Genomic DNA, 22,417 nt, shown 5'->3' on the forward strand with positions numbered 1-22,417 from the left:
TAAATCGTAAAATTAACTCCATTTTAGCCCACAACTCTGCACATCTGAGGAAACAACCATCTTCACTGATCATTATTTCTTTCCTTCATGTCTCTGGCTTTACCACCAATTTATATATTCCTAAATAACACTAATAAATTTAACCTACTTGTGAATATGATGTGAATGGCAATCCTACTGAATATCTTCTTGGATCTCTTGCTGAACAGCAAGTATATTTGAGATACTGCCACATTATTTTATGGAAGCTGTATAGATTTTATTATTCCTGGAACTATTTTCATTTTTATCTTTCTTGGCAATTAAAAAATAATTTTTAGAGCAGTTTTGGTTTACAGAAAAATCATGTAGAAAGTATAGAGTTCCTATATACCCACCCCACAGTTTTCCCTAATATTGACATTTTGCATTAGTATTGCACATTTGTTATAATTGATGATCCAATATTATATATTAACTGAAGTCTATAATTTACGTTAGGGTTTTCTCTTTGTGCAGTTTTTTTTCCCTCATTTTTATTGTACAATATACAACCTAAAATTTCTCATATGAACCCCTTGTAAGTATACAACTCAGGGATATTAATTAATTCACAGTGTTGTGCCACCATCACCACCATCCATTACCAAGACTCTTTCATCCCCCTAAACAGAAACTTTACCAATTAACTACTAACTCCCCATTCCCCACCCTACCTGGAACTAACCTTTAATACCATTTCCCCGATGCCTCACTTACACACCCCTTTTCCCCCTTTGTAGCTGGTCGTAAGGCCATTAAAATTACCAACTTGGCATTTAATTCCCCTGAGGGCAGTGTGGGCCCCTATGCTGAGTAATGTTGGGGAATCTCATTTTCCTCACCTGTAAAAAGGAAGTTGAGGATAATCACCCCGAGAATTATTTTGAGGATTGGCTGAAATGATGTCAATAAAACTTTCCTAGACAGTGAAATATTCACAAATAGTTCTTTGTCAGTAGGAAGTACCATGGAAGACATGTTCTAACAAGCTGAGTCAGAGAGGGAAGGCTGGTGGAGAAAACAGTGTGGGCATTAGAGTAAAGATGGGGTACAGGGGATTGTTTGTTTGAAGAGGAGCAGGAAAAACAGGTAAACTTCTTGGGAAAATAAGCAATAATAGAAATCCATGGGGACCCCAGCGCTTTCCATTGCATGCTCTGGACAGCTGGCCATGAAGCAGAGTTCATGCTGAAAGCTGAGACCAGCTGCATATTGTGCAGCCCAAAGGACCTGTCCCACTCTTCTTGGACAAAGGGCCAGGGAGAGAGAAGGCCATGCCTGCGTAGGACAAGGGAGTGGCTGAGGTGCTAGTTGCTATGGGGGAACGAGGCTGGAGGAGAGTGATTCAGAGTTCCCTGGTCCCGTAGACAGCCACCGCTGGCAGGGGCCACAGCAGCCTCCGTTGGCTGGCCTGGGCTTGTGTTTTCATGGCTCTTGTTGGTTTCCCCAGTAATGAACAGGAAACTCTGGGGAGGGCAATGTTTGTTCCTGAGTCATTCTTTGCCTGCAGTGACCCATGAAATCTGTGATTCATTAGGAACCCTCCAGTACTCTTATACACCCTTGGTTTTGGGTGGTGTTGAAAATGTTAATTTCTCTTAGGGCAGTTCATAGGATTTGTGAGAATGAATTCACATGAATGTCCATTATTCTGGAACAGGAAAGGTATGCTATACGTGCTGGGCATTTTGATTGTTACAATACAGTGAATAGAAGTGCTTGGAAATGTGCCTGCCAGGGGCTGGCACTTATGGGCTTCTCTGCATCGGGAGTGAGGGTTTATGGCTACCTGTGTACAGTACTTCCTGGATTTCCATCTACAGTCTTTTCGTCTTGCCTTTTGTGAAAGTAAGTCATGCCACCTGAGGTCAGGGTGCAAAGCAGGGATTTTTTGAGAACGTCTTTGGCAGAAGAGGGTCCCCTATTATAGAGATGTTGGACTGATGTAACAGGTCACACGGCCATTTACCTGTTGGCACTTGGAGAGGAAGGAGAAAAACATATTCTTGAGCACAGCTCAGGTGCTGTGGAAAAGGCACTAGTGTGGACTAGGCATTTCTTTTCAATAATAAATCTCAGAGGTAGCCATCAGCCCTATTTTATTGACATGGGAGCTTCGTCTTAGAGGTCAGAGGCCTTCCTCAGGTTCACACAAGTTAGAGGTGGCATTGGCTTCACAGCTGAGGGACCCCAAGTCCAGGGCATGTGCTGTTTCTACCCAGCTCAGGCCTGGTGGACACGGTTCCCGGATGGGTTTGCCAAGTGCGCTTTCCGACCTGGTCCTGAGGAGGGAGGTCCATGAGGCTTAATCTCTTCTAGTCCCACCTGGGTGTTCATGTGAGCTGAGGCCTGCTCAGTACCCCTGGGGCGAGGCCAGTCAGCCACCGTCTGCTGCTCTGCGGTAGCTGTGGACTCACCTCAGCATTGTCCACGAGTGGCCTGTGGCTCATTCACCTGCATCCATCTGCCCGTGTTTGTTCTGCAGCAGTCATTGTTGGACAAGGTTCTGAGCCACACAGAAGAACCTCCAGCTTCAAGCTTCTTCCCAGATGGGAAACACCCTGAGGGGCAGGGCCAAGGGCAGCCTGGAGCTGGTGGACCGGACCTATGGCTGAAAGCAATATGGGGCCTCAGAGATTCAGATGATGCTTGTCCCTGGGAGTCACAGGGGAAACTTGGTTTAATGTGCCATGAAAAGTAGTTAATGCCTTGGTAGCATCTGCTCCTGCCAAGGCTCCTGTAGAAGAGGCAGGTGGAGAGGCATCATCTTCGTGCTTGGGAGAAGGCCCTGGGATTGAAATTCTATTTTCTTTGGTTAGGAGGTTTGTAAACTGTGTCCAGCAGGCCAAATCCAGCTTGCTGCCTGCTTGTGCAACCTTGCCTTAATATCTTTCTATGAAGAGGATTTTTTTTCCTGGCAATGGGCCCCAAAAGGATGCAGAAATAACTGTTAAGCAAAGGGACTAAATTCACTGGACACCATAGAGCCAGGCACTGTGCTGAGAGTCTGCTAGAATTCTTGATAAACCATACAACGACCACAAGGAGCAGGTATGATTAGCCTCATTTTATAGCAGGCTAAAGCGACTCCAGAAGAAGTGACTTGCTCAAAATCACATAAAAAAAATGGAGGGCTGTGTTTTACTTTGTTAATGCTGCCAGAATGCAATATACCAGAAATGGAATGGCTTTTAAAAATGGAATTTATTAAGTTGCAAGTTCACAGTTCTAAGGCCATAAAGATGTCCAAACTAGGGCATCCAGATAAAGATTACCTTGACTCAAGAAAGACCAGTAGGTCCGAACACTTTTGTCAGCTGGGAACACACATGGCTGGCTTCTGCAGGTCCTTTGGTTTCTTTTTCAAACAGCTTCCCCAGGGGGCATTTTCTTTGTGCATCTCCAAAGGTCTCTTTGTGGCAGCTCTGAAGCTTTTTCCAAAATGGTTTCCTCTTAAAAGACTCTAGTAAGCAACCCCACCTTAATGGGTGTAGATACATCTCCACGGAAATCAAAAAGACCCCGCCTAATAATATGGGATCAGGATTAAAGAATGTGGCTTTGCTGGGGTACACAACAGTTTCAAACCAGCACAGCTGGTATTTGAGCCCAGGTTTACAAACTAGAGCTTACTACTTCCTTGTTTTGTCATAGATGTGGAGATCTAAAGGAATGCTGGAAAAATTGGGAGCAAGATCGTTTTTGGATCTTGTTTTCTCCTGCCAGAGGGCTTTTTAAAATGGTTAAAAATAAAAAAGAGTAATCAATCTTTTGCTGCTTTGTACGTGTTTCCTGGGTCCTTACTTCTCTCCTTAGCACGGAGTGCATGGGGGAAGCTGAACAGGGCTCACCTTCCCATGGGAGAGGGGGCAGCTGTGAGTACCTGCTTTATTGCCCAGCTGAGGGCGCTCCCGCCTTCTACCACATCCTCTCCAAGTCTCATTTGTGTCTTGTCTTGGTGTTTGAGACCATCCCAAGAAATGAACATGGATTAACTGCCCAAGTGATTGAGCCAGGTGTTCTGCTACCTGTGCTCAAATTCTGGCAATCCCTCCACGCATCGTCCTCTTCTATGCAACAGCAATGAGAGGTCATGAAGTAGATGTGCTTGTGCCAGGTGCTGAGGTGTGCAGTCAGGTAAAGCCTGTGGCGGGGGAGGGATAGTGCGGTGGGGAAATGCTGAACTCATTCTACTCAGACATCTCTGTCCGTGGAAATAGACCAGTGAAGCTCCACAAGTTTTCCCACACTGCACTTAAAGTTCCGTAAAGAGACAGGCAAGGCTGGGCCAAAGGACCTGGTAAATAATTAAGGAATAATGTGTTTGGGGTTGTGTATGTATTATGTACCCCCAGAAAAGCCATGTTTTAATCCTGATCCAGGCTTGTGGGGTCAGGCCTATTGTTTAGGGTAGGAAATTTTAATTGGATTTTTCCCTGGAGGTGTGATGCACCCAGTTGTGGGTGGTGTGACCTTTTGGTTAGATTACTTCCTTGGAGATGTGACACACCCAGTGTGGATGTGGCCTTTTTATTAGATAGTGATGTGATTCCTCCTATTCAATGTGGGTCTTGCTAAGTTTACTAGAGTCCTTTAAAAGGGGAAACGTTTTGGAGAAACCTAAGATGCAGACACTTGGGAAACAGTTGCTTCAGAACTGACAGAGACTCAGATGTTTGGAGATGCTTGGAGTGCTGGCAGAGCAGATGCCTAGACACGGGCAGAGCCCAGCAGGCATTGCCGTGTGCTTTCCCATGAGGTGCTACGCAAGCCAGAACTCAGAGTTGTGTCCTGGAGGAGCTAAGGCCCACAGATACTTAGAGAGGAAACCACTGGCATCAGAAGCTGGAAGCAGTGGAACCAGGAACAAGGACCAGCAGACGCCAGCCACGTGCCCTCCCATGTGACAGACATTGTCCTTTCTTGAGTCAGGGTATCTTTTTCTGGATGCCTTAGTTTGGACATTGTTTTTTCTTTTTTGGCCTTAGAACTATAAACTTGTAATAAATTCCCTTTATAAAAGCTGTTCTGTTTCTGGTATATTGCCTTCTGGGAGCTTTAGCAAACCAAAACGGGTAAATATGGCTAATTACAATTGTGGTGGCTGCATACTACTTTCATATATTACCCAAAAGAATCAAATAGAAACATGTTTTCTTTTACACAGGGAAATTATTGTGCTCTGAAATCATCACCTCACTTGTCAGGAAGATGCCTGGCCTGTCAGCTCCCAAACCCAGGTGCCACAGTGATGATGCTAAGGCAGGCCTATTCCTGAGAGACACAGGACTCCTCTGATGGACAGTCTCTCCCAAAGATATCTCAACGTTCTGGATGGTGCTTCCTTGGTCTGCAGGGCCGTGTAGGAAAGTTCCACCCAACCATCCCTTCCTTTCACCTCTCTCAGGCTCAGACTTGCGTTGTGGGGTCATGGCTCCCCAGCTCCCGCAGAACCACCTTTGTTTTCTCTCTCACAGATATTTCCTCAGAAAAATCCATGTGTGGTAGTTAGATTCAGTTGTCAACTTGGCCAGGTGAGTGTAACTAGTTTTGTTGCTACACACATGAGCCAATGGTACATGAAACCTCATCTGTTGCTGATTTACATCTGCAGTAAGTTAGGAGGCGTGCCTGCTGCAATGAAGGACGTTTGACTTAATTGGCTGGTGCTTAAATGAGAGAGCGCAACGTAGCACAGCCCAAGCAGCACAGCATATCTCATCTCAGCACTCGCAGCTCAGTCCAGGCCTTTGGGGATGCAGGAAGGAATCACCCCGGGGAAAGTTGTTAGACCCCAGAGGCCTGGAGAGAAGGCCAGCAGAGACCATCCTGTGCCTTCCACGTAAGAAAGAACCTCAGTGGAAAGTTAGCTGCCTTTCCTCTGAAGAACTAACAAAATTAATCCCCTTTTATTAAAAGCCAATCTGTTTCTGGTATATTGCATTCCAGCAGTTAGCAAACTAGAACACCATGCATATTTAAACTTCACTTTGTGTGCGTCTCAAAGAACCCAGAACGACCAAAGCAGTTTAATAAAAAGCCTGTTGCAATTTCAAAACAAAATTCTGGCAATCCCATGTCCGTTCCATGCATGAGATTTTTCATTCCAAGGTAAAGCAGCCTCTTGACTTAATTACCCCAACACACTCTTCTCTGTCCCTCCACATCACACCCGGGCCCAGGAGACTGCCCCGTTAAGGAGGCCATTTCTGAATTTGTGTTTACCTCTTTCTCATTTTCTCCTTGGGTTCAGAGGTGAATAAACCGCTTTCTGTTCTTTTGAAAGAAGCTCACCCATCCCCTCCCAATATTCAGCATTCCCTTTGTATCATGCTTCCTACTGTGGATTTTTCTGCACAGTGGCCTTCCCTGTGGTGACCACGTCCACCCGCAGGGGAAGGAGCCACAGGGGAGCGGAGAGGGATGCACTGTTATGGAAACAGCATCCCCTTTCTTGAAGCTTTTAGCTTTCCTTTGCTTGGTCTTCCCTGGCCTGTACCTGGGCCATCCATTGTCAGCTGATTCAAATTCATTTACTTTGCCTAAAGTAGAGTAAAATGATAGGTAGTTCTTACCAGATTGAAAAATACAGTAAGAATGAAACTGTGTAGTGAGCTTAGAATAGTATATCTCTAAGTTTGGGTTGGTTAGTTTTTAGCAAATCAGCAAGAGAAAGAATGAGAGCTTGGAGTCTTGTTCCTCAGGTTCCCACTATTATTTTTTTTCTTTAATTTAAAAAAATCCTTGATTTTATAATAAAAGTTGTAGGTTTATAGAAAGACCATGGGGAAAAATCTAGGTTTTCAACTCTTTTGTTTTATTGCAGAAGTTATAGGTTTATAGAAGGACCATGTAGAAAAGAGAAAATTCCCATCTCCTCGCTCCCATTTTTAACATTTGCATTAGTGCAGTATCTTTGTAGCAATCGATGAAAGAATGTTATAATTATGGTATTAACTATAGTCCAGAGTTTACATTAGGGTTCACTATTTATATTATACAGTCCTGTGGTTTCTTTCTTTTTTTGCTTTTTTACATGGGCAGGCACCGGGAATCGAACCCAGGTCTCTGGAATGGCAGGTGAGAACTCTGCCACTGAGCCACCATCATACTGCCCTGTTTCTTATTAAATTCTGTCTTGGATTCTGAGTTCATGCTGGGGCTTGTACTTAAAAAGAAAAAAAAAAGAAAGGAAACATTATGTTACAATAATAATGCATAGTCATTGTAGAAACTAAAATCTAGAAAAGCTTAATGAAAAAATTGAATTCTGATAATCCCTTCACTTAGACATAATTTCTTACATTTTGGTGTATTTTTTCATATATTTATATATGAGAAATATATATTTTTTCTATATAAAATATATATGAAGAATATATTTGTGTATATGTGTATATATATATACACACACACACACTTGTGTGTGGGTTTTTTTTCCCCCAACAATTGGTATCTTATTTCCTGCTCTTTCCCTTTGTTTTACTGAAAGCTTTTAAGCATTTTCTTATGCTGTTAAACCAGTCTTTAAAAACATCACTTAGATAGGCCATAATTTTGTTCAGCCTCTCCCACTTTGGGGAACATATTTGCATTTTTATGCCATTATAGATAATATATCCTTGAGTTCAATCTTAGGCCTCACCAATGATTATTTCCTTGGGATAGGATCCTGGAAAAAAAATTATGAGGTCAAAGAACATTCATATTATTACATTTCTTGTATTTTGGCAGCTTGCTTTTGAGGAAAACCTGTACTAAAAGAAACATTCAACTAGCAGAGAAATAGCTTGTCTGATACTCTTTAGCATTTATTGTTTAAAATTTTGTTAAGGGAAAGGTATCACTGGTATCTTAATTTAAGATTTGTGAAGTTGAGCATTTTCCCTATTCTTACAGGCCACTTTTATTAATGTCTTTTAACAGTTATTGTGCGAGTCATTTTTCCTATAAATTTGCAAGTATTCAGGCTTTCTTCTAAATTTATGCGGGGGTGGGATACAATATTTACTTTTTAATCCACCTAAGCTTATTTTGGTGAAAAGTACTATCGATAATCTGTATTTTGTTTCCAAAAGATCACTTTTTCCAGTGCTATGTATTAAAACACTGCTCCTTTCTCTCCTGAGTTGTAATGCCACCTTCATTGAATATTCCTGTATTTTTTTAATGTTTTCGTCTCTTGTCTGGCAGTCGTTTTCTGTAATCAGATGTTATTTTGATTAAAGTAGCTTTGAGCCCTCCTCATTCCCGTTTTCCAAGATACTTTTTTTTTTTTTTTTCCCTTCTTTTGCATGGCAGGCACCGGGAATCGAACCTGGGTCTCTGGCATGGCAGGCAAGAACTCTGCCAGTGAGCCACCATTGCCCGCCCTCCAGGCTACTTTTATATGAAGTTCAGAATCACTTTGTCTCCATTAAAAAGAGAAACTTTGGGAATCAATTCGGCACAAAGCCCCTTGGGTGTCAATGCAAAAAAAATGAGTAGGAATGCATTTCCTAAAATATGACTTTGTACCATTGTGAAAACTCAGTCAGAACCCCTTGCCAAGTATCTTATGTACCAGCTGAAGAAACCACAGGGCAGTGAGTTTTAATAAAAAGAGCTATTTTTGCCCTCCCAGGCTCCTGCAGTGAGAGAACTTGTTCTATTTCGAACCCAGATGCTTCCTTCTGGTTTATAGATTCCGCCTCTTCCTGGCTTATATGTTTATTCTTAGGGCCAAAGCTTCATGTCCCATTAAGTAGAGCATGTTTCAGTTCCATGTAGTCCACGGGTGCCAGTCTGCCCTCTAATAGCTAAATGGCAACCACTGGCCCTAGAGTGGGAAACCCAGGGATTTCTCCGATTGTGAAATGAATGGTAGTTTCTAATCCTGGATTCTTGGGGTTCCACAGAGTTTCACAGGGGCTTTGCAAACCATTTAGTATTTTATGCCCAGCAGTAAAGATTTTAGTCAGCCGAGGGAACTTTTCATTGCTTATTTCATGTATTTGGGTTCTCTGTAAAATTTTGTTTTGTCCATCATTGAAGTGTTACAAAAAGTTCTGAACCAGATATTCTTAGGTCATCTTCTAGGTCTAAAATTATATAGCTCTGCACATTCTCATATCATCAGCACACACCAGGGCTCTTTCCCCAAAGTCATCTCCAGGTGCCAAATTCTGTACTCCTGTTCAATGGGAGCCAAGGAAATCAGAACTCACTTGGGCAGCCTCCTCTGGCCCATAAATTTAAGACTTAAAATAGACCCAGGAAGTGTGATCAAATCTCCCAGTTTTCTTGTTTCTGGGCTGCCAGGTTGCTTTGGGACATGCATATCTTGGTGGTCACATGTGAAGTTCCTCATTCATTTGTCTCTGTACCTATTTGAACTTTGTGATCTTAAGCTCTATCCTTTGCCTCAGGCAGGAAATGTGGTGACAGGAGAGATGGTAGAAGAACTTATTCTGTCCGGAGCAGATGTAATCAAAGTGGGAGTTGGACCAGGTAATACTTGTTGGAAACGTAGCGGTGGGTGTAATGGGGAATGGGAGCTGGGAATTTGGGAAGACTGGAGGTGCGTGGAAGGGAATGACACATCCACAACTTGGAAGCACATTTCTCCAGAAGCTTCTGGTTTTGAAACATCAATAAGCAGCTTTCTTGTGCCCCCAGGGAACTTGTAAATGAACTTGGCAGTCTTTAGAATATGAGGTCTTAATGTCAGATCATTATTGTGCAAGAAAAGAATGCAGATTTTATTACTACTCCTGCACACCTTGAAGAGGATGGTGATGAGTAAAGAATCCATGGGGACAGCCAATGGACATGAGCGACTCCTTTTTATGTAAATGTTTGAGGGACCTTAAACATTGCAAATACACTTGCAGCTGTGAGACCACATTTGAACTTCACCCAAGGACCAGGCAATTATCATCTCTGGCTCCTCACCTGATACATATCAGTCATAGATTTTTTTCCATATCCTTTCTCTAGGCATTCTCTCCTAGGATCACCTTCTGAGATCTTGAATGGAGGAAGGCGGTAGAGCTTTTCTATCCTAATACAGGGTGGTGCAATTTTATCTTGGGGTCAGTTAGCTTTACCATACTGTGGATGAGCTGCCATTCTTTGTTCATGCCGGTTCTTAAATTCTTCCTTGCTCATCCATTATCAACCAAACACTAAAACTAGGGAGAAAGAAAGAAGATACACATTTTCAGTTAGGACTAAAATGCAGAGTTTTGTTTTGTTTTGTTTTTTTTGTTTTTTTTTTTCAATTGAAAAAAGACGCAAACCACATAACCTATATATGAGGAGTCTGGGAAAGAAGACTGCTGGGAAGCAAAAGATATAGCTGTGTTGTAACTTGGCAACCCCTTGAGGAAGTGGGATGTATATTAAAGAATATTAATGAAGAGTAACTCTGTAGGCTCATAAAACTCCCCAAGATTTTAAACATTGGACTTCTTTCTTATGTTCCCACTTGCCCAGGCCAACTAATAACACATGCCAGGAAAGGAGAAAGATAACCCTGTTCTCTTTATTGAGAGGCTGCTGTTATTGAAAAGTCAAAGAAAGGATAGGGCCCTTTCTTTCTTTCAGGGAGTTCACTGCTCAAGTTAGGCTATAGTAGATGTTCATCTCATCAGAATCACTCTCCTTTTCAAAGGTGGCGACATTCACCTGCCACCTATTTAATCAGAAATATTTGTTGAGGTTCTCCTAGCTCCGACGGTACTGGGTGGGTGCTGTACGGGATGTCAAGGTCTATGATCAGTCTTATTGGCTCCTAAGGGACTCTTCTAGACAAAACCCCGATTACCCAGCTGCATTTCCCTCATGTACCTCCTGCACATGTACCCTGTTTTTCTAGAAGATTTGTTGTACCCCTACCTGTCCCTCAGGCCATCTACTTGAACAGATGTGACCTAAGAGAATAAGGGGCTTTCTTTAAACCTGATAGATTTCAGCCACTCTTTAAATTGACTGTAGATGATCTTTGAACTCCACAAATCCCTTTAGAGTAAAAACACTGGAGTATGGTATATTTTGAGGAAAACCTTTAAAACTGGTTCATCATTGAGCAGCTCCCAGGAACAGGGTTAAAAAGCATTAAAAACGGACACTCCTGCCCTTCTAACTGGGAGGAGAGCGGTACCCAGTCTCTCCTCCCGAACTGGTATTAATCGACACAACTTCCCATGCCTTACTGAAACTTCTTCCTTACCTGTTTCCAGGAAAGGCTCAGCTGACCTCACATTTATAGGTCCCTCACTTTCGGCAAAGCACCAGCAGACTAAAGTTAAGATGCCTGCTTCCCCTCGCAGAGTTAGCAACTTAATGGGGGAGAAGGAGAAAAGCCAGATTATAAATCGCTAATTGTGCCTTCCAAGCTGTGTGTGTGTGTGTGTGTGTGTGTGTGTGTGTGTGTGTGTGTGTGTGTGTGTGTGTGTGTGTGTGTGGTGGGTGCCTTCCAAGCTCTGTGTGTGTGGGTGTGGGTGTGGGTGTGGGTGTGGGTGGGTGGTGGGTGGTGGCTGGGGCAGAGTGTTCCTTGGTGGGGAGGGAGGCTTGCTTGCTCCAGAAGTATCAGGGACATGTGGAGGATACTGGGAGGATGAGTGTAGGGAACTATTCGAACATTCTAAAATTGCTAGAACATCCTGCCCTGTGGCTGGATGCAGGAGATAGAGTTTGCCCCTTTCCTCCTGGTTTCTGTGCTGAAGCCAAGTGTGGGAAGCATAGACATGGTTCTCTGTCCTCATCCTGTCCTGAAAGACAGGACAAATGTCCTGGGAGACATTTGTGGGAAACTCTGAAGGCCCCACTGGTGGTGAGGAGCAGGAGAGCAGGCAGGGCTGGGGGTGCCCTCCCTCATGGGTCTGGCATGGGCACTGGAGGGGTTTACATCCAACTTTAACACTAGGGTTCCAGAATACCCCACAGCCTGCATCAAAAGATAGCTAGGAGGGCTGAATGAGTGGCGAAGGGATGGAGACAGAGATGCAGATGACTCATTAATTCTTTAGCTCATTCATTCTTTCAGTGGTTATTTATAGTGCCTTATTATATGTGACTGTTCTAAGCAGTGGCTATACAGCAATGGATAGCCACATTCTCTGGTCTCTTGGAGCTTATGATGCAGCAGAGAAATACAGCTTCTAAACATACTTACACCAATGACTATTTGAATACCTCTTTTTAAATTAAGATGAGTGTTATGAAGAAACACTTCCCCTAGGCAGTTCTGGTAAAGATGAAGCCTGAGAGTTGAGAAGGGGCTGGCTGGATGAGGCGGGCGGTCACTGAGAGGGGGATTCAAACAGATGGAACATCACGTACAGGATTCCCCTAGGGCAGGAAAATACTTGGCCCTGTTGGAGAAACAGAAATGTTAGTGTATTTGGAGCAGAGTGTGTGGGAGGAGATGACAGGGATGGGGAGAAGCAGGTGGCCGGAGAGGCTGAGCATTTCAAGGTGGAGGATGGGGGATGTCTGGGGCATTTGAGTGACATGGGATGTGGCCACTCACTGAAGGGGCACATGAAGCCTCAGAGTGACTCCGCCTGGACCTGTGGGACGAGACAGGACAGGCAGGGTCCACCAGGGCTGGTGGTTGAGAATGCCCAAGGGGATGAAAGCACCCTGGGGTTGGTGGGAGCACTGAGATGGAAGCTGACCTTGGAGCTTCTGCTGGGAGGGGCTGTAGGCAAGGCCCTTGGGGCAGGAGACAGACTGCACGATCACAAAAGCACAGGAGGCCTGGGTCATGGCGAGGACAGAGGGTTGGGCAGGAACGAGGTTGGGAGCGAATGTGGACTATCTTTGTACCAGCCTCCTGTATTTGGAGGCCTTTCCCCATGCCAGGCCCTAGGCCGCGAGATTTACAATGTTCAACCCGTTCAATGTCTACTCCCGCCTTGTCAGGTGTTTCTATTTCTATCTCGCAGATGAGGGAATGAGGCTTAGCATGAGGTTAAGTACCTTGACGGAGGGTGAAGGTAAAGAAGCTGATGTCACAGGAGATGGTGACAGCGGCTGGATCCTGAACACCAGATGACCATGACGAGAACCTGGTGGGATGGTGTGACCCGGTGTCATGGGCTGTGGTGGCGGCTTTGCAACGGCCTCCCACCTGCACCCTCCCCCAGCACCTCGCCTCTGCTGTGCGAAGTTCAGGCCCGGTGTGCTGATGTGACAGGGCTCATTTTATTAATTATTCTGCACGCTCACGACCCCTTCCCTCCGTGCCAGGTTCCGTGTGTACCACGCGCACCAAGACGGGGGTGGGTTACCCCCAGCTGAGCGCCGTGATCGAGTGTGCGGACTCTGCCCACGGCCTGAAGGGGCACATCATCTCCGTGAGTCTCCAGGTGGGGCGGAGGCTGGGACCCCAGGGACCCCAGGGCAGCTTTGTCCGGTGGGCTTGGGAGCACCAGGGCACTGGGGTGGCGGCCACAGGCACACCCTTTACTGCTCGTTCTGTAGCGAGCATCAGGCACATCCTGCAAGCAGGACACGAGGGATGGGTAGTTTGATGGGGGGTATACGGGAAACTTTGAGGAAAGGAGGAGAACCATGTATCAAAGACTTGGGGTTTCAGGAAAGGTTTCTTGGAATAGTAACAGATGCCTGATTGCCAGATGAATGGGAAGGGAAGAGAAGAGTATAGAGAGGCAGGACTCTCAAAGCTAAGAGTCAGTGTGGCTGGAGGGAATGAAGTGGGAGCTGGATAGGGTGAGGGGATGGCAGGAATTAAGCAACAGGCTGAGTGTGGACAAAGACCTGTGGGGCTGTGAGACACGTTAAGGGTAGGGTATATTGGTCCCAAGAGCACTGGGGAGCTGTTGAGGGCTAAGCAAGAGAGTGGCAAGTGGATTTGTCTTTAGGAAGATCATAGAGGCTGCCTCATGGGGGGGTTGTAAAAGGCAAGAGAGGAGGAAGGAAACCCAGGTGGAAGAGTGTTAGTAATTCAGGCAAGCGATGGCAATGCCCTTGGTGACACAGCGGCCACCGGGCTTGAGAGCTGCCAACATATACGAGGCAGAATTCAGCACAACCTGGCAATTGGTGAGCTGTTCGGCTGGGGGTGGGGAGGGTTGGTAAGGGGAAAAGGAAGACCTAAGGTGCTGCTGTCCACCTTGCTCCGTGACCGAGAAGATGAATGAAAGAAAGAGAAGAGGTGGTAGGGGCACAGTGCAGAGCTGAGTTTTGCATGAATTGATTTTGAGTCGCTGCTGGAAGGGCATCTACAAGGAAATCCGTTGGGTGTTTGGGGTCATGGGTTGGAAACCCGGGAGTTGGTAGACGCTAGATTGTTGGAGCCTTGAAGTGGGAGAGAAAGCCTGGGAAGAACGTGAGGGTGAGAAGCAGAGTTGCCCTGGGGATCGGTCCTGGGGGAACACGAGGAGCCTACAAAGTGCCTGGGAGGGTCCATTGCCCCAGCGGTAAGGAAGTATGGGCTGCAGCCTCTAGTGCTGTCCTGAGGTTGCTGGTCACTCCTGTGAGAGCAGTTTCAGTAGCATGTCCGGCAGAAATTAGGTTGTGATGGGTTGGGAAATGGTGGGGATGGGGGGAGAAGCAGAGACAGTGTTGTAAACAAGAGTTTCTTGAAGTTCCTAGAAGGATGTTGCCAGAATAATTGGCCCATAAGCCTTTCTCAAGGATTTACTGAATGCCACGTTAGACTCTGTCTCTAACTTACCCATCCTTCTAATCCAGCTTTATCTGACAACAGTTCAGACAGTTGAAGGTCTTGTGTGCCTCTAGAGTTTTCCTCTCCAAACCCCACTTGCCCAATTCCTCCTTATCTTCAAGGGCATCTTCTAGATGAGCTTCTCAGAACAGGCCAGAATATGTCAGATATAATCTAACGGATGTGTGACATGGCTTCTACTTATCTGGATGTTTCATTTCTATAGTTACAGATTCTGAAATGGTGGTATATTTTTAGTGGTCCCATTAACAGGGTTGAGTCATATTGTATTAAACATATTGTATTAAACCTTTAGACTTTTTCATTTGTATAGTTTGCTAAGCCACAGTCCCATATTAAATAATTAATAAGTGGCTTTTTTTGTTGTTGTTGTTGTTTTTTAAGCCCTGGAACTTACATTTATCCCTGTGGAATTATATCTTGTGGAATTCATCTCTGCATTTCAGCCTGGCAAAGTTTGATTTTTGGACCTGCTTTTAGGGACTAAGTACAGCAGTGTTCATCCCAAAATATTTCTAAAGTGCTTTGATAATGCCTTTTTTAAAAAGTCCCTACATGCACCGTATCTCATTTGAGCCCTAAGTGTTGAGGCACCAAAGCCTGACGTCATATGATTTAGGTAATGACCCAAGATGGAATCCAGGTTCTCGACCCCCAGTCCAGCCCCTTTTCATGACCAAATATTCTGTTCATGTCGTAGGTCTTTCTAATTATTCAAGTTTTACATCCACACGTCTACTCATTCAGCACGTATTTATATATTTACTGAGCATCTACTATGTGCCAGAAGCTGGAATAACTCATCAAAGATTTATTGGCTCATTCTAAGGCCCTCCACTCATTACCTTATCTTTGAGCTTTTGCCCCAGTGAACAAATTAAAACCCATTTATTGAACAACTAGCATGTAAAAGACAATGTCCTGGACTGACATAGAATTATCAATAGGTGTTGGGTAAGCAAGGTCACTGAACTCACTTGAAGCCACCAAACACTGCCATCCTTCATGATGCTTTAACCCTGTGTTTCTCAAGTGCTGACTGTGGCCCTGTCTTGTGCAGGCTGTTGAAGAATCACCAAGGAAGCTTTTAAAAATAGAGCCCAGGACCCCATCCTAGGGAATCAGAATCTTCAGAGGTTGCCCCCAGGGAGCACCAAGTATGAAATTAATCCTAAGTCTCTGTTACCTAATAGTGTTCACCATTAAGAAAAATATCTACTTCATTAGTCTTAATAAAAATTTAGATCCTGTATCATATTACTTGAACCACCATTTCCAGAGTAGCATAGGTCAAAGTAATAGTTTTACTATGAATTTATTCTTAGATGCCACACTTAGATCTTTCTAGAAATTTCAAATGTGCTTAAATTAACAGAGCCATTTGGCTAGGGGCGGGTGGGAGGTACTGCTTGCTCCACAAGGGGCTCTGTGATTGGAAATCAACTTAGGATCTGTTTACATGGCCCCACCTAATTTAGAACTCATTTGTGCAGGTAAGTATGGTCCTCAAATTAGCAGCAGCAGCAGCCTTACCTGGGATTTGGTTAGAAATGCAAATCCTCAGTCCCCCTACCCCAGACCTCCTGAATCAGAAATTCCGAAGGTGAGACCTAGGAATCTGTCCTTCGGGTAATTCTGAGGTGTTCTGCAGTGTGAGAACCACTGGCTTTTATAGTAGGAGGTCAGCATGCATTACCTTTTCCCATCTGAAAGTGCACATGGAGAGAAATCTACATGTGTCAATTAGAATCAGTGACAGCCAGGCTTGTCATATTGGTGCTTTAGGAAGGTAAAGCACTTCTGATCCTTTGTGTGTGCGCTGAGACTTTGTTTTCCTGTCAATGGCTGAGAGATTTTCTAGATGGGGTTAGGGGTGCAGTTTGTAGCCAAAGACCAAATGTAGCTTATCTAAGATTTGAACCCTTCTAACCCACTGAGCATCTTGCCGTTCAAAATAGCCATCCTCCCCACAGTCTCTTTCCTCTAATGGAGTTTCACAAGTGGGTTCCAATAGTCACAGACTCACCGGAAACCCATCAGATGCATCGGATCCTGCCACTTTGTCCAATTTCCAGCTATCTCATTTTACACTTCAGTTGCTGAATTCACACATCTGTGCTGTCAAAGCTCAGAAGGAAGCATGGCATGTGTTCAACAGGTGCTGACACCCAAAAGGCTGGGCGTGAATCGTTTCCATTTCTCATGGCCCACATGTGCATCAGTGAGGCAGAGAGCTGAAAAGTGCAGGACACCCCCTGCATAAGTGAAGAGTAAGGCATGACCAGTTCATTTTTTCTTGCCGCCTGCTGAGCATGCCATGAAGGAGAGTGTTTTAAAGGCTGAAACCGCTTTTAAGGGAAATAATGGCTCTCATTTATTGAGCACCTACTGTCTGCTCGAAATCTCTGATCTTCACTGATATGGTAGCTGTTCCCACCATTTGACAGGTGAGAAAACGGAAGCTTAAGTAATGTGTTCTGTTACTTAAATTCTCTAACTGGGGCTGATCATCTCCCATGTTCCACTCTTTCCCTTGACATCCCTCATCTAGAAAATGAGGAGGCTCGAAGAAGACAAACTTGACTTGCCGAATGTTACAAAGTAGGGAGAGTTGGCATGGGATCCAGGGACTATAGACAGCTTGTTTTCCCATCATGCTGCCTGGGGAGATTTCACATTCACATGTTCTTATTGCGAGCTCCTTCTGCAGTCTTCACAAACGTGCCTTCCGATGGATAATCAAGAGGCAGAACTTAATTAAACATTGGAAGGTGAGGGATTTGAATATCTAAATGAGTTCACTACTCACTGATAACCAAAAGTGACTCGGATTTTGTTGTAATTCCTAGGACCTTAAAAAAGGCCCTATGATTAGGTTTACTCAAATTACTATCTCTTCATCATTCCAGGTCAGTATCTCAATCAATGCATTTTATTAAAAGACTAGAGAGTGTGCTTCTCACATTTGCAGGAGGCACTAAATTGTGAGGGGCTGTAAATGCTAGAGGATTTAGCAAATTCAGAGTTGTCTCCAGCCCTTTCCTTCTTTACACCTGGCTAGCAGGGCTCATGCCTATCCATTGACCCTCTGCAAAGAAGGGTTGATTTCCTTTAGCATGCTAAGAAACATTTGTGTAGAAGTAAAAAATACATTCTAAATAATTTTCTTTAAAAAAAATTAATTTATTTTCATTAGAGAAGTTGTAGATTTACAGAAAGATCATGCAAAAAATAGTTTCTGTATATCTGCCCCCATTTTTGACGTTTTTCATTAGTACCTTTGTTACTACTGATGAGAGAATAGTATTGTAATTGTACCACTAACTGTCGTCCATGGTTTATTTTAAAGTTCACTGTTTTGTGTTGTACAATTCCATGGTGTTTTTTGTTTAATCTTTTTTGAGGCTTGAAAAATTCCACAACAAATATGCTTACCCTAGAATGTTAGAATATACAGGTAAACGTAAGAAAGGAAGTAAAGATGACCAGAAATGCTATTATCTTAAGCTAATCACTGCTACTATTTTGAGGTGTGTGCTTCTTGCTCAAGCTTCCTGAGCTTCATTTTGTTTTTTTCACCTACAGAATACCAGCTTCAGCTTCTGGTGTTTGAATGGGAAAATGATTATTATGGTGATAACGATTCCTGGCATGTAGTAGTTGCTTGATTTGAATTCCCTCTCTCTGGCTTGCTCTCAACCATCTTTATTTTAGGGATGAGCATGTCATTTTCGGCAGAAGATTACGCTGAATTCACAAATCAAATTACTATTCCTGTCATGTGGTGCCTTTTCTACTATATGGAACGCTAGCTCTCTTGGAAAAACAAAGCAAGTAACCCTTGTAAATTGTTGCTTTGAATATTTGCTTGGCACAAAACATGAGTCAAATTGTTGTTTTACAGCCTGCCAGCAGCAATTGGTATTTACGTTAGGGACATAAATACATGTCTTAGATGGCAGGGGTATGCCCTTATGGTTCTGTCCCCCAAGAACATGAAAGGACTCTGAACTTCTTTTGGAAATTACTTAACTAGTAGTAGGGGGCAGGGGACTATTAAAGCATCGTGTGAAGCTCGATCACATTTGGTTAAATGTGCATCCCAGCTTGTTTGGTCTGGACTGCCTACTTCCTATGTGCATACAAAAGCAAAGTATAAAGAGATGAAGCCGTAAATAGGAGTTCCTCTCTGTAGCACATCATGAAGTTGTACTAATGATGGACATCTTGGCCCTTCCTGAGAAGAAAATAATTCATTTTCTTGGAGTCCCAGGAGCACCAGGTTTCTAAGGCAGGCTCCATCCCAGACTCCAATAATGTGGAATTTTCAGGACCTCACCTGGAGACAACCTAGCATGCTCACAGGCTCCTCACTCATAGTGAGTGAGCGAAAGACTAGCACAGAGGTTGTCGTTGAAGTCATATATGTTAGGGACCTAATTTAATAGGAGCATGAGTTTAATCTTTTTGAGGTTGTAAGTTTGAAAACCTATTGCTTGGAGGTGGTTTGGGCTGTACCCACTTTAAAATTAATTGCTGGGGCAAGCAAAGAGCATTTCTGGCTTGTACGTATGTGGGTTGGAACTTTCGATCACTAACAGGATACGCGGTGCCTGAGAACACTGTTAGAACCTTCATGTGCCAGGCTTTGGCAAGATTCCTTCTGCAGAAGGATTGCTTCTGGAAGGAATCCTTTTTCTCAGCCCTGGGGCCCTCTGGGGATCAGGAAGGCCAGGCGGAAATAGCACTCTTAATTGAGGAAATGATTGTCGTGAGCAAACGTTCATCAAAGAAAAAAGTGCAACCTCACACCGGCTTTTTTTTTATCAGAACTGCAAAGAAGCTCCTGGAGTGGCAGGCCTAAAAGGCAGATAGATAAAAAAAAAAAAAGATTGAGTCACAAAGACCCAATAGTTTCGGTTTGAGACGCTTTGTAGGGTAGTTCATCCCACGTCTGTACAGAGGCCCGTCAGTGCTTAGGGGTGCCTATACCTTCCTGCAGATTGAAACCCAAGCTAGCCCAGGTTACCTGCTTTCTGGGTTCCTTCCCACGGCATGGCTGCCCCCCTCAGCTGGTTGTGCCTGCCTCGTGGGACAGATGATTCTCCAAGACCTTGGCACCCCACTCAGTTCTGCTGTTTCTCCTAGACCCATATTTGGTTTGGAGCTCTCTCTCTCTAGAACTGAAACCTGTTCCTGTCTCCTTTTGTGCCTTTGCTTTCTTAGCTCTCTAGATACCTTTCCCAGCCTTTCCCTCCTTGGGCTTCACACAGGCCAAATTGGGAATAGTATGTCGCAGCCTGGCCCTTTGTGCCGCTTGTGTTTGTAAGGAAACACCAGGGCGCTGCATCCTAACAACCGTGTGTTAGGTTACTGGTGTTTAAATATAGCCATCCCAGCTAATGTTGCTGGGCAGCCCACAGATGGACAGACTGTCCTGCTAAATATCAAACCCGCCCCGGAGTGTGTGCATTTTTGGGGACAGCGGGCATCAAGAACGGGTGCTTGATTTTAAGGTAGCCGTGTACATTGCGGGAAGGTGAATAGGATATGGGTGGAACGGCGGCAAGTACACAGGAATTAACACAGTATCCCTTTCTGGCTTTTCAAATAATGTGCTTCTTATACTAAACACAGCTCAGACACGGCAGGGAGGGAAAGGGGACTACCGTGTGAGAAGCTAAAAAAGTGCCCTCTGCTCCACAGTTGTGGCTGAGCTGGTGGGGGGGGGGGGGGCGCTGGTGGATTATGTAACCCGCTAGAGGGTGAGGTGGGAGGGTCTGGCAGTGCAGAGGCTCCTGCTGCCTCCTGCCCTGGGCGTGGCAGCTTGATGAGGGACTGGGATGGGGGCAGGCAGTGGCTGGTGCCATCCTCTGATCTGCTGGAAACGGGGCAGGGCAGGAGGTTCCCGGTGATATTGTCGGTGAAACCCTGAGAGCCATTTGCGACCTCTATGGGCTGGGCTTGGAGAATGGAAGGTGCACTATTGAAGGAAGTAAACTAGGTCAGAAAATCCCAGTAACTCCGGAGCGTTGGGGTGTGACCCCGCGGGGAAAACCCAGAAGGCCCCGGGCTGGGCTGGGGGAAGGGGAGGTGGGGGGTGGGTAGGAGCTCCCTGGCTCGCCGGGGGGGGGGGGGGGGGGTAAAGGGAGGGTCTTGCCTAGCGCCCGCTGACTACCTCTCCTTGCTCTTTCCTCCTTGAAGGATGGAGGCTGCACGTGTCCAGGAGATGTCGCCAAAGCCTTTGGTAAGGCCGGCGGGGAGGGGGAGGCGGGGCACCGGGCGCGGGGCGGCGCCGGGAGTTAGGAGCGCGGGATGCGGGATGCACGCGGCAGCCCCGGGAGGGTTGCGAGCTTCCTCTCCCTGGCTTCGGGCGGTGGTTTCGGTGTCAGTTTGGTTCTGGTGGTGGATAAAGCAGCCAGCATGCCGGGCATGGCTAGGAGTGACATCCTGCGGGGGGCGGGGGGGGGTGCTGATGAGAAGCCCCCTGTGACCTGTCTGAAGAGGACAACCCCAGGTCTGACCTTTAGAAACTAGTGGGGTTTCTTTGGGGCTCACCTTGGGGAAAGCCCGTGGCAGGGATGTGGCCCCAGCGGATCAGAGGCAAAGGAGCCTGTTTCCCACAGGAGGGCGGCAGTGTCTGCCCTGGAATCTAAAAGGGCCTGGGGCTTTGTGGCCAGGCTCGGTTCCCTGGGGGTGTTCCCAGGAAATTCAGGATTTCAACAACAAACAGTAAGATTGGGCTGCTGACTTTTGTGGTAGCCACTTAACCTTTGGAAACTGCGCTCAGAAGTCAGAGATGGCAGCGCTGCTGGGACCCCAAACTATGAAGTGGAGCTGTGGGTGATGGTTGGAGGCAGGGACAAAGCACCAGGTCCTCACTTGCCTCTCCTGATGTCAGGGCTGGTTTGCTGTGTGTGTGTGTGTGCGCGCGCGCGCGTGTGCGTGTGTGTGTTGGGGGAGCAGAGGCTGGGGGTAACTCTCTTAGGGAATCTGATTTTTAAAAAAAACCAACTGATAGTGACAAATGAAAACACGGAGCAGTATTCTTTATAGCAGTTTTATTGCACCCACAGAGAATGTCATAAAATGGGCATCCTTTCTTAAACCCATCTTAACCATAGATCTTAGCTGTGAAGCAAGGAGATGGGGCATGTGTCCAGCCCAGTTTGCCCATCTTATAGTTGAGGTGACTAGGGCCCTGAGATGTGTGACAAAGGCAAAGCGGGGAGAACTCAGGACCCATGTTACAAAGATCAGTAACTGAAGACATTTTACCATTAATTTTGGAGCTGCACCTACTGCATACTGACGGGTGTTCTGTTTTGGGCACTGATAACTCATGATACTTTGTGCACAGTGTAGGAGCTGAGTACACTTTAAAGTGACTGGTCGTTTAAGAGGGTACCTTGTAGATAACAAATCTGGGCGTGGTTCCTGGCCTGTGGACTCTGACTCTCTTTTCCACTCTTCTTCCTCTGAGTTCACTGATGGCAGTGTTGAGGCTTAGTGCAGGGAGAGAGACTACATCAGGGAAAACTGGTCAAGAAAAGCAAGGAGAGCTTTCAGAGACTAAAATAATCGCAAATAACTTCAGTGGTCTTTAAAGGGATCCAAGCCATGTGCTCCTGCTGATGATTTGTTTACTCCTGCTCCGTGGCAGCAGCTGCACGGGGACTCTGCTTCTGGGGTTGTGGT

General features: G+C 45.4%; 1 protein-coding gene across 2 annotated transcripts in view; it reads left to right on the top strand.

Annotated features, from left to right (window-relative positions):
- The window catches only part of GMPR (guanosine monophosphate reductase), an 82,297-nt gene that overhangs the window by 14,733 nt on the left and 45,147 nt on the right, over positions 1 to 22,417 (top strand). The window contains exons 5-7 of one of the 2 annotated variants that reach the window (XM_077143966.1): positions 9,429 to 9,510; positions 13,258 to 13,376; positions 20,924 to 20,966. In XM_077143966.1, coding sequence (XP_077000081.1) covers positions 9,429 to 9,510; positions 13,258 to 13,376; positions 20,924 to 20,966 — 244 coding nt within the window. The remainder of the gene's footprint in view (positions 1 to 9,428; positions 9,511 to 13,257; positions 13,377 to 20,923; positions 20,967 to 22,417) is intronic. The other variant, XM_077143967.1, reaches the window with a different exon arrangement.

This window comes from Tamandua tetradactyla, chromosome 25 (genome assembly GCF_023851605.1).
Source record: "Tamandua tetradactyla isolate mTamTet1 chromosome 25, mTamTet1.pri, whole genome shotgun sequence".
Taxonomy (NCBI): Eukaryota; Metazoa; Chordata; class Mammalia; order Pilosa; family Myrmecophagidae; genus Tamandua; species Tamandua tetradactyla.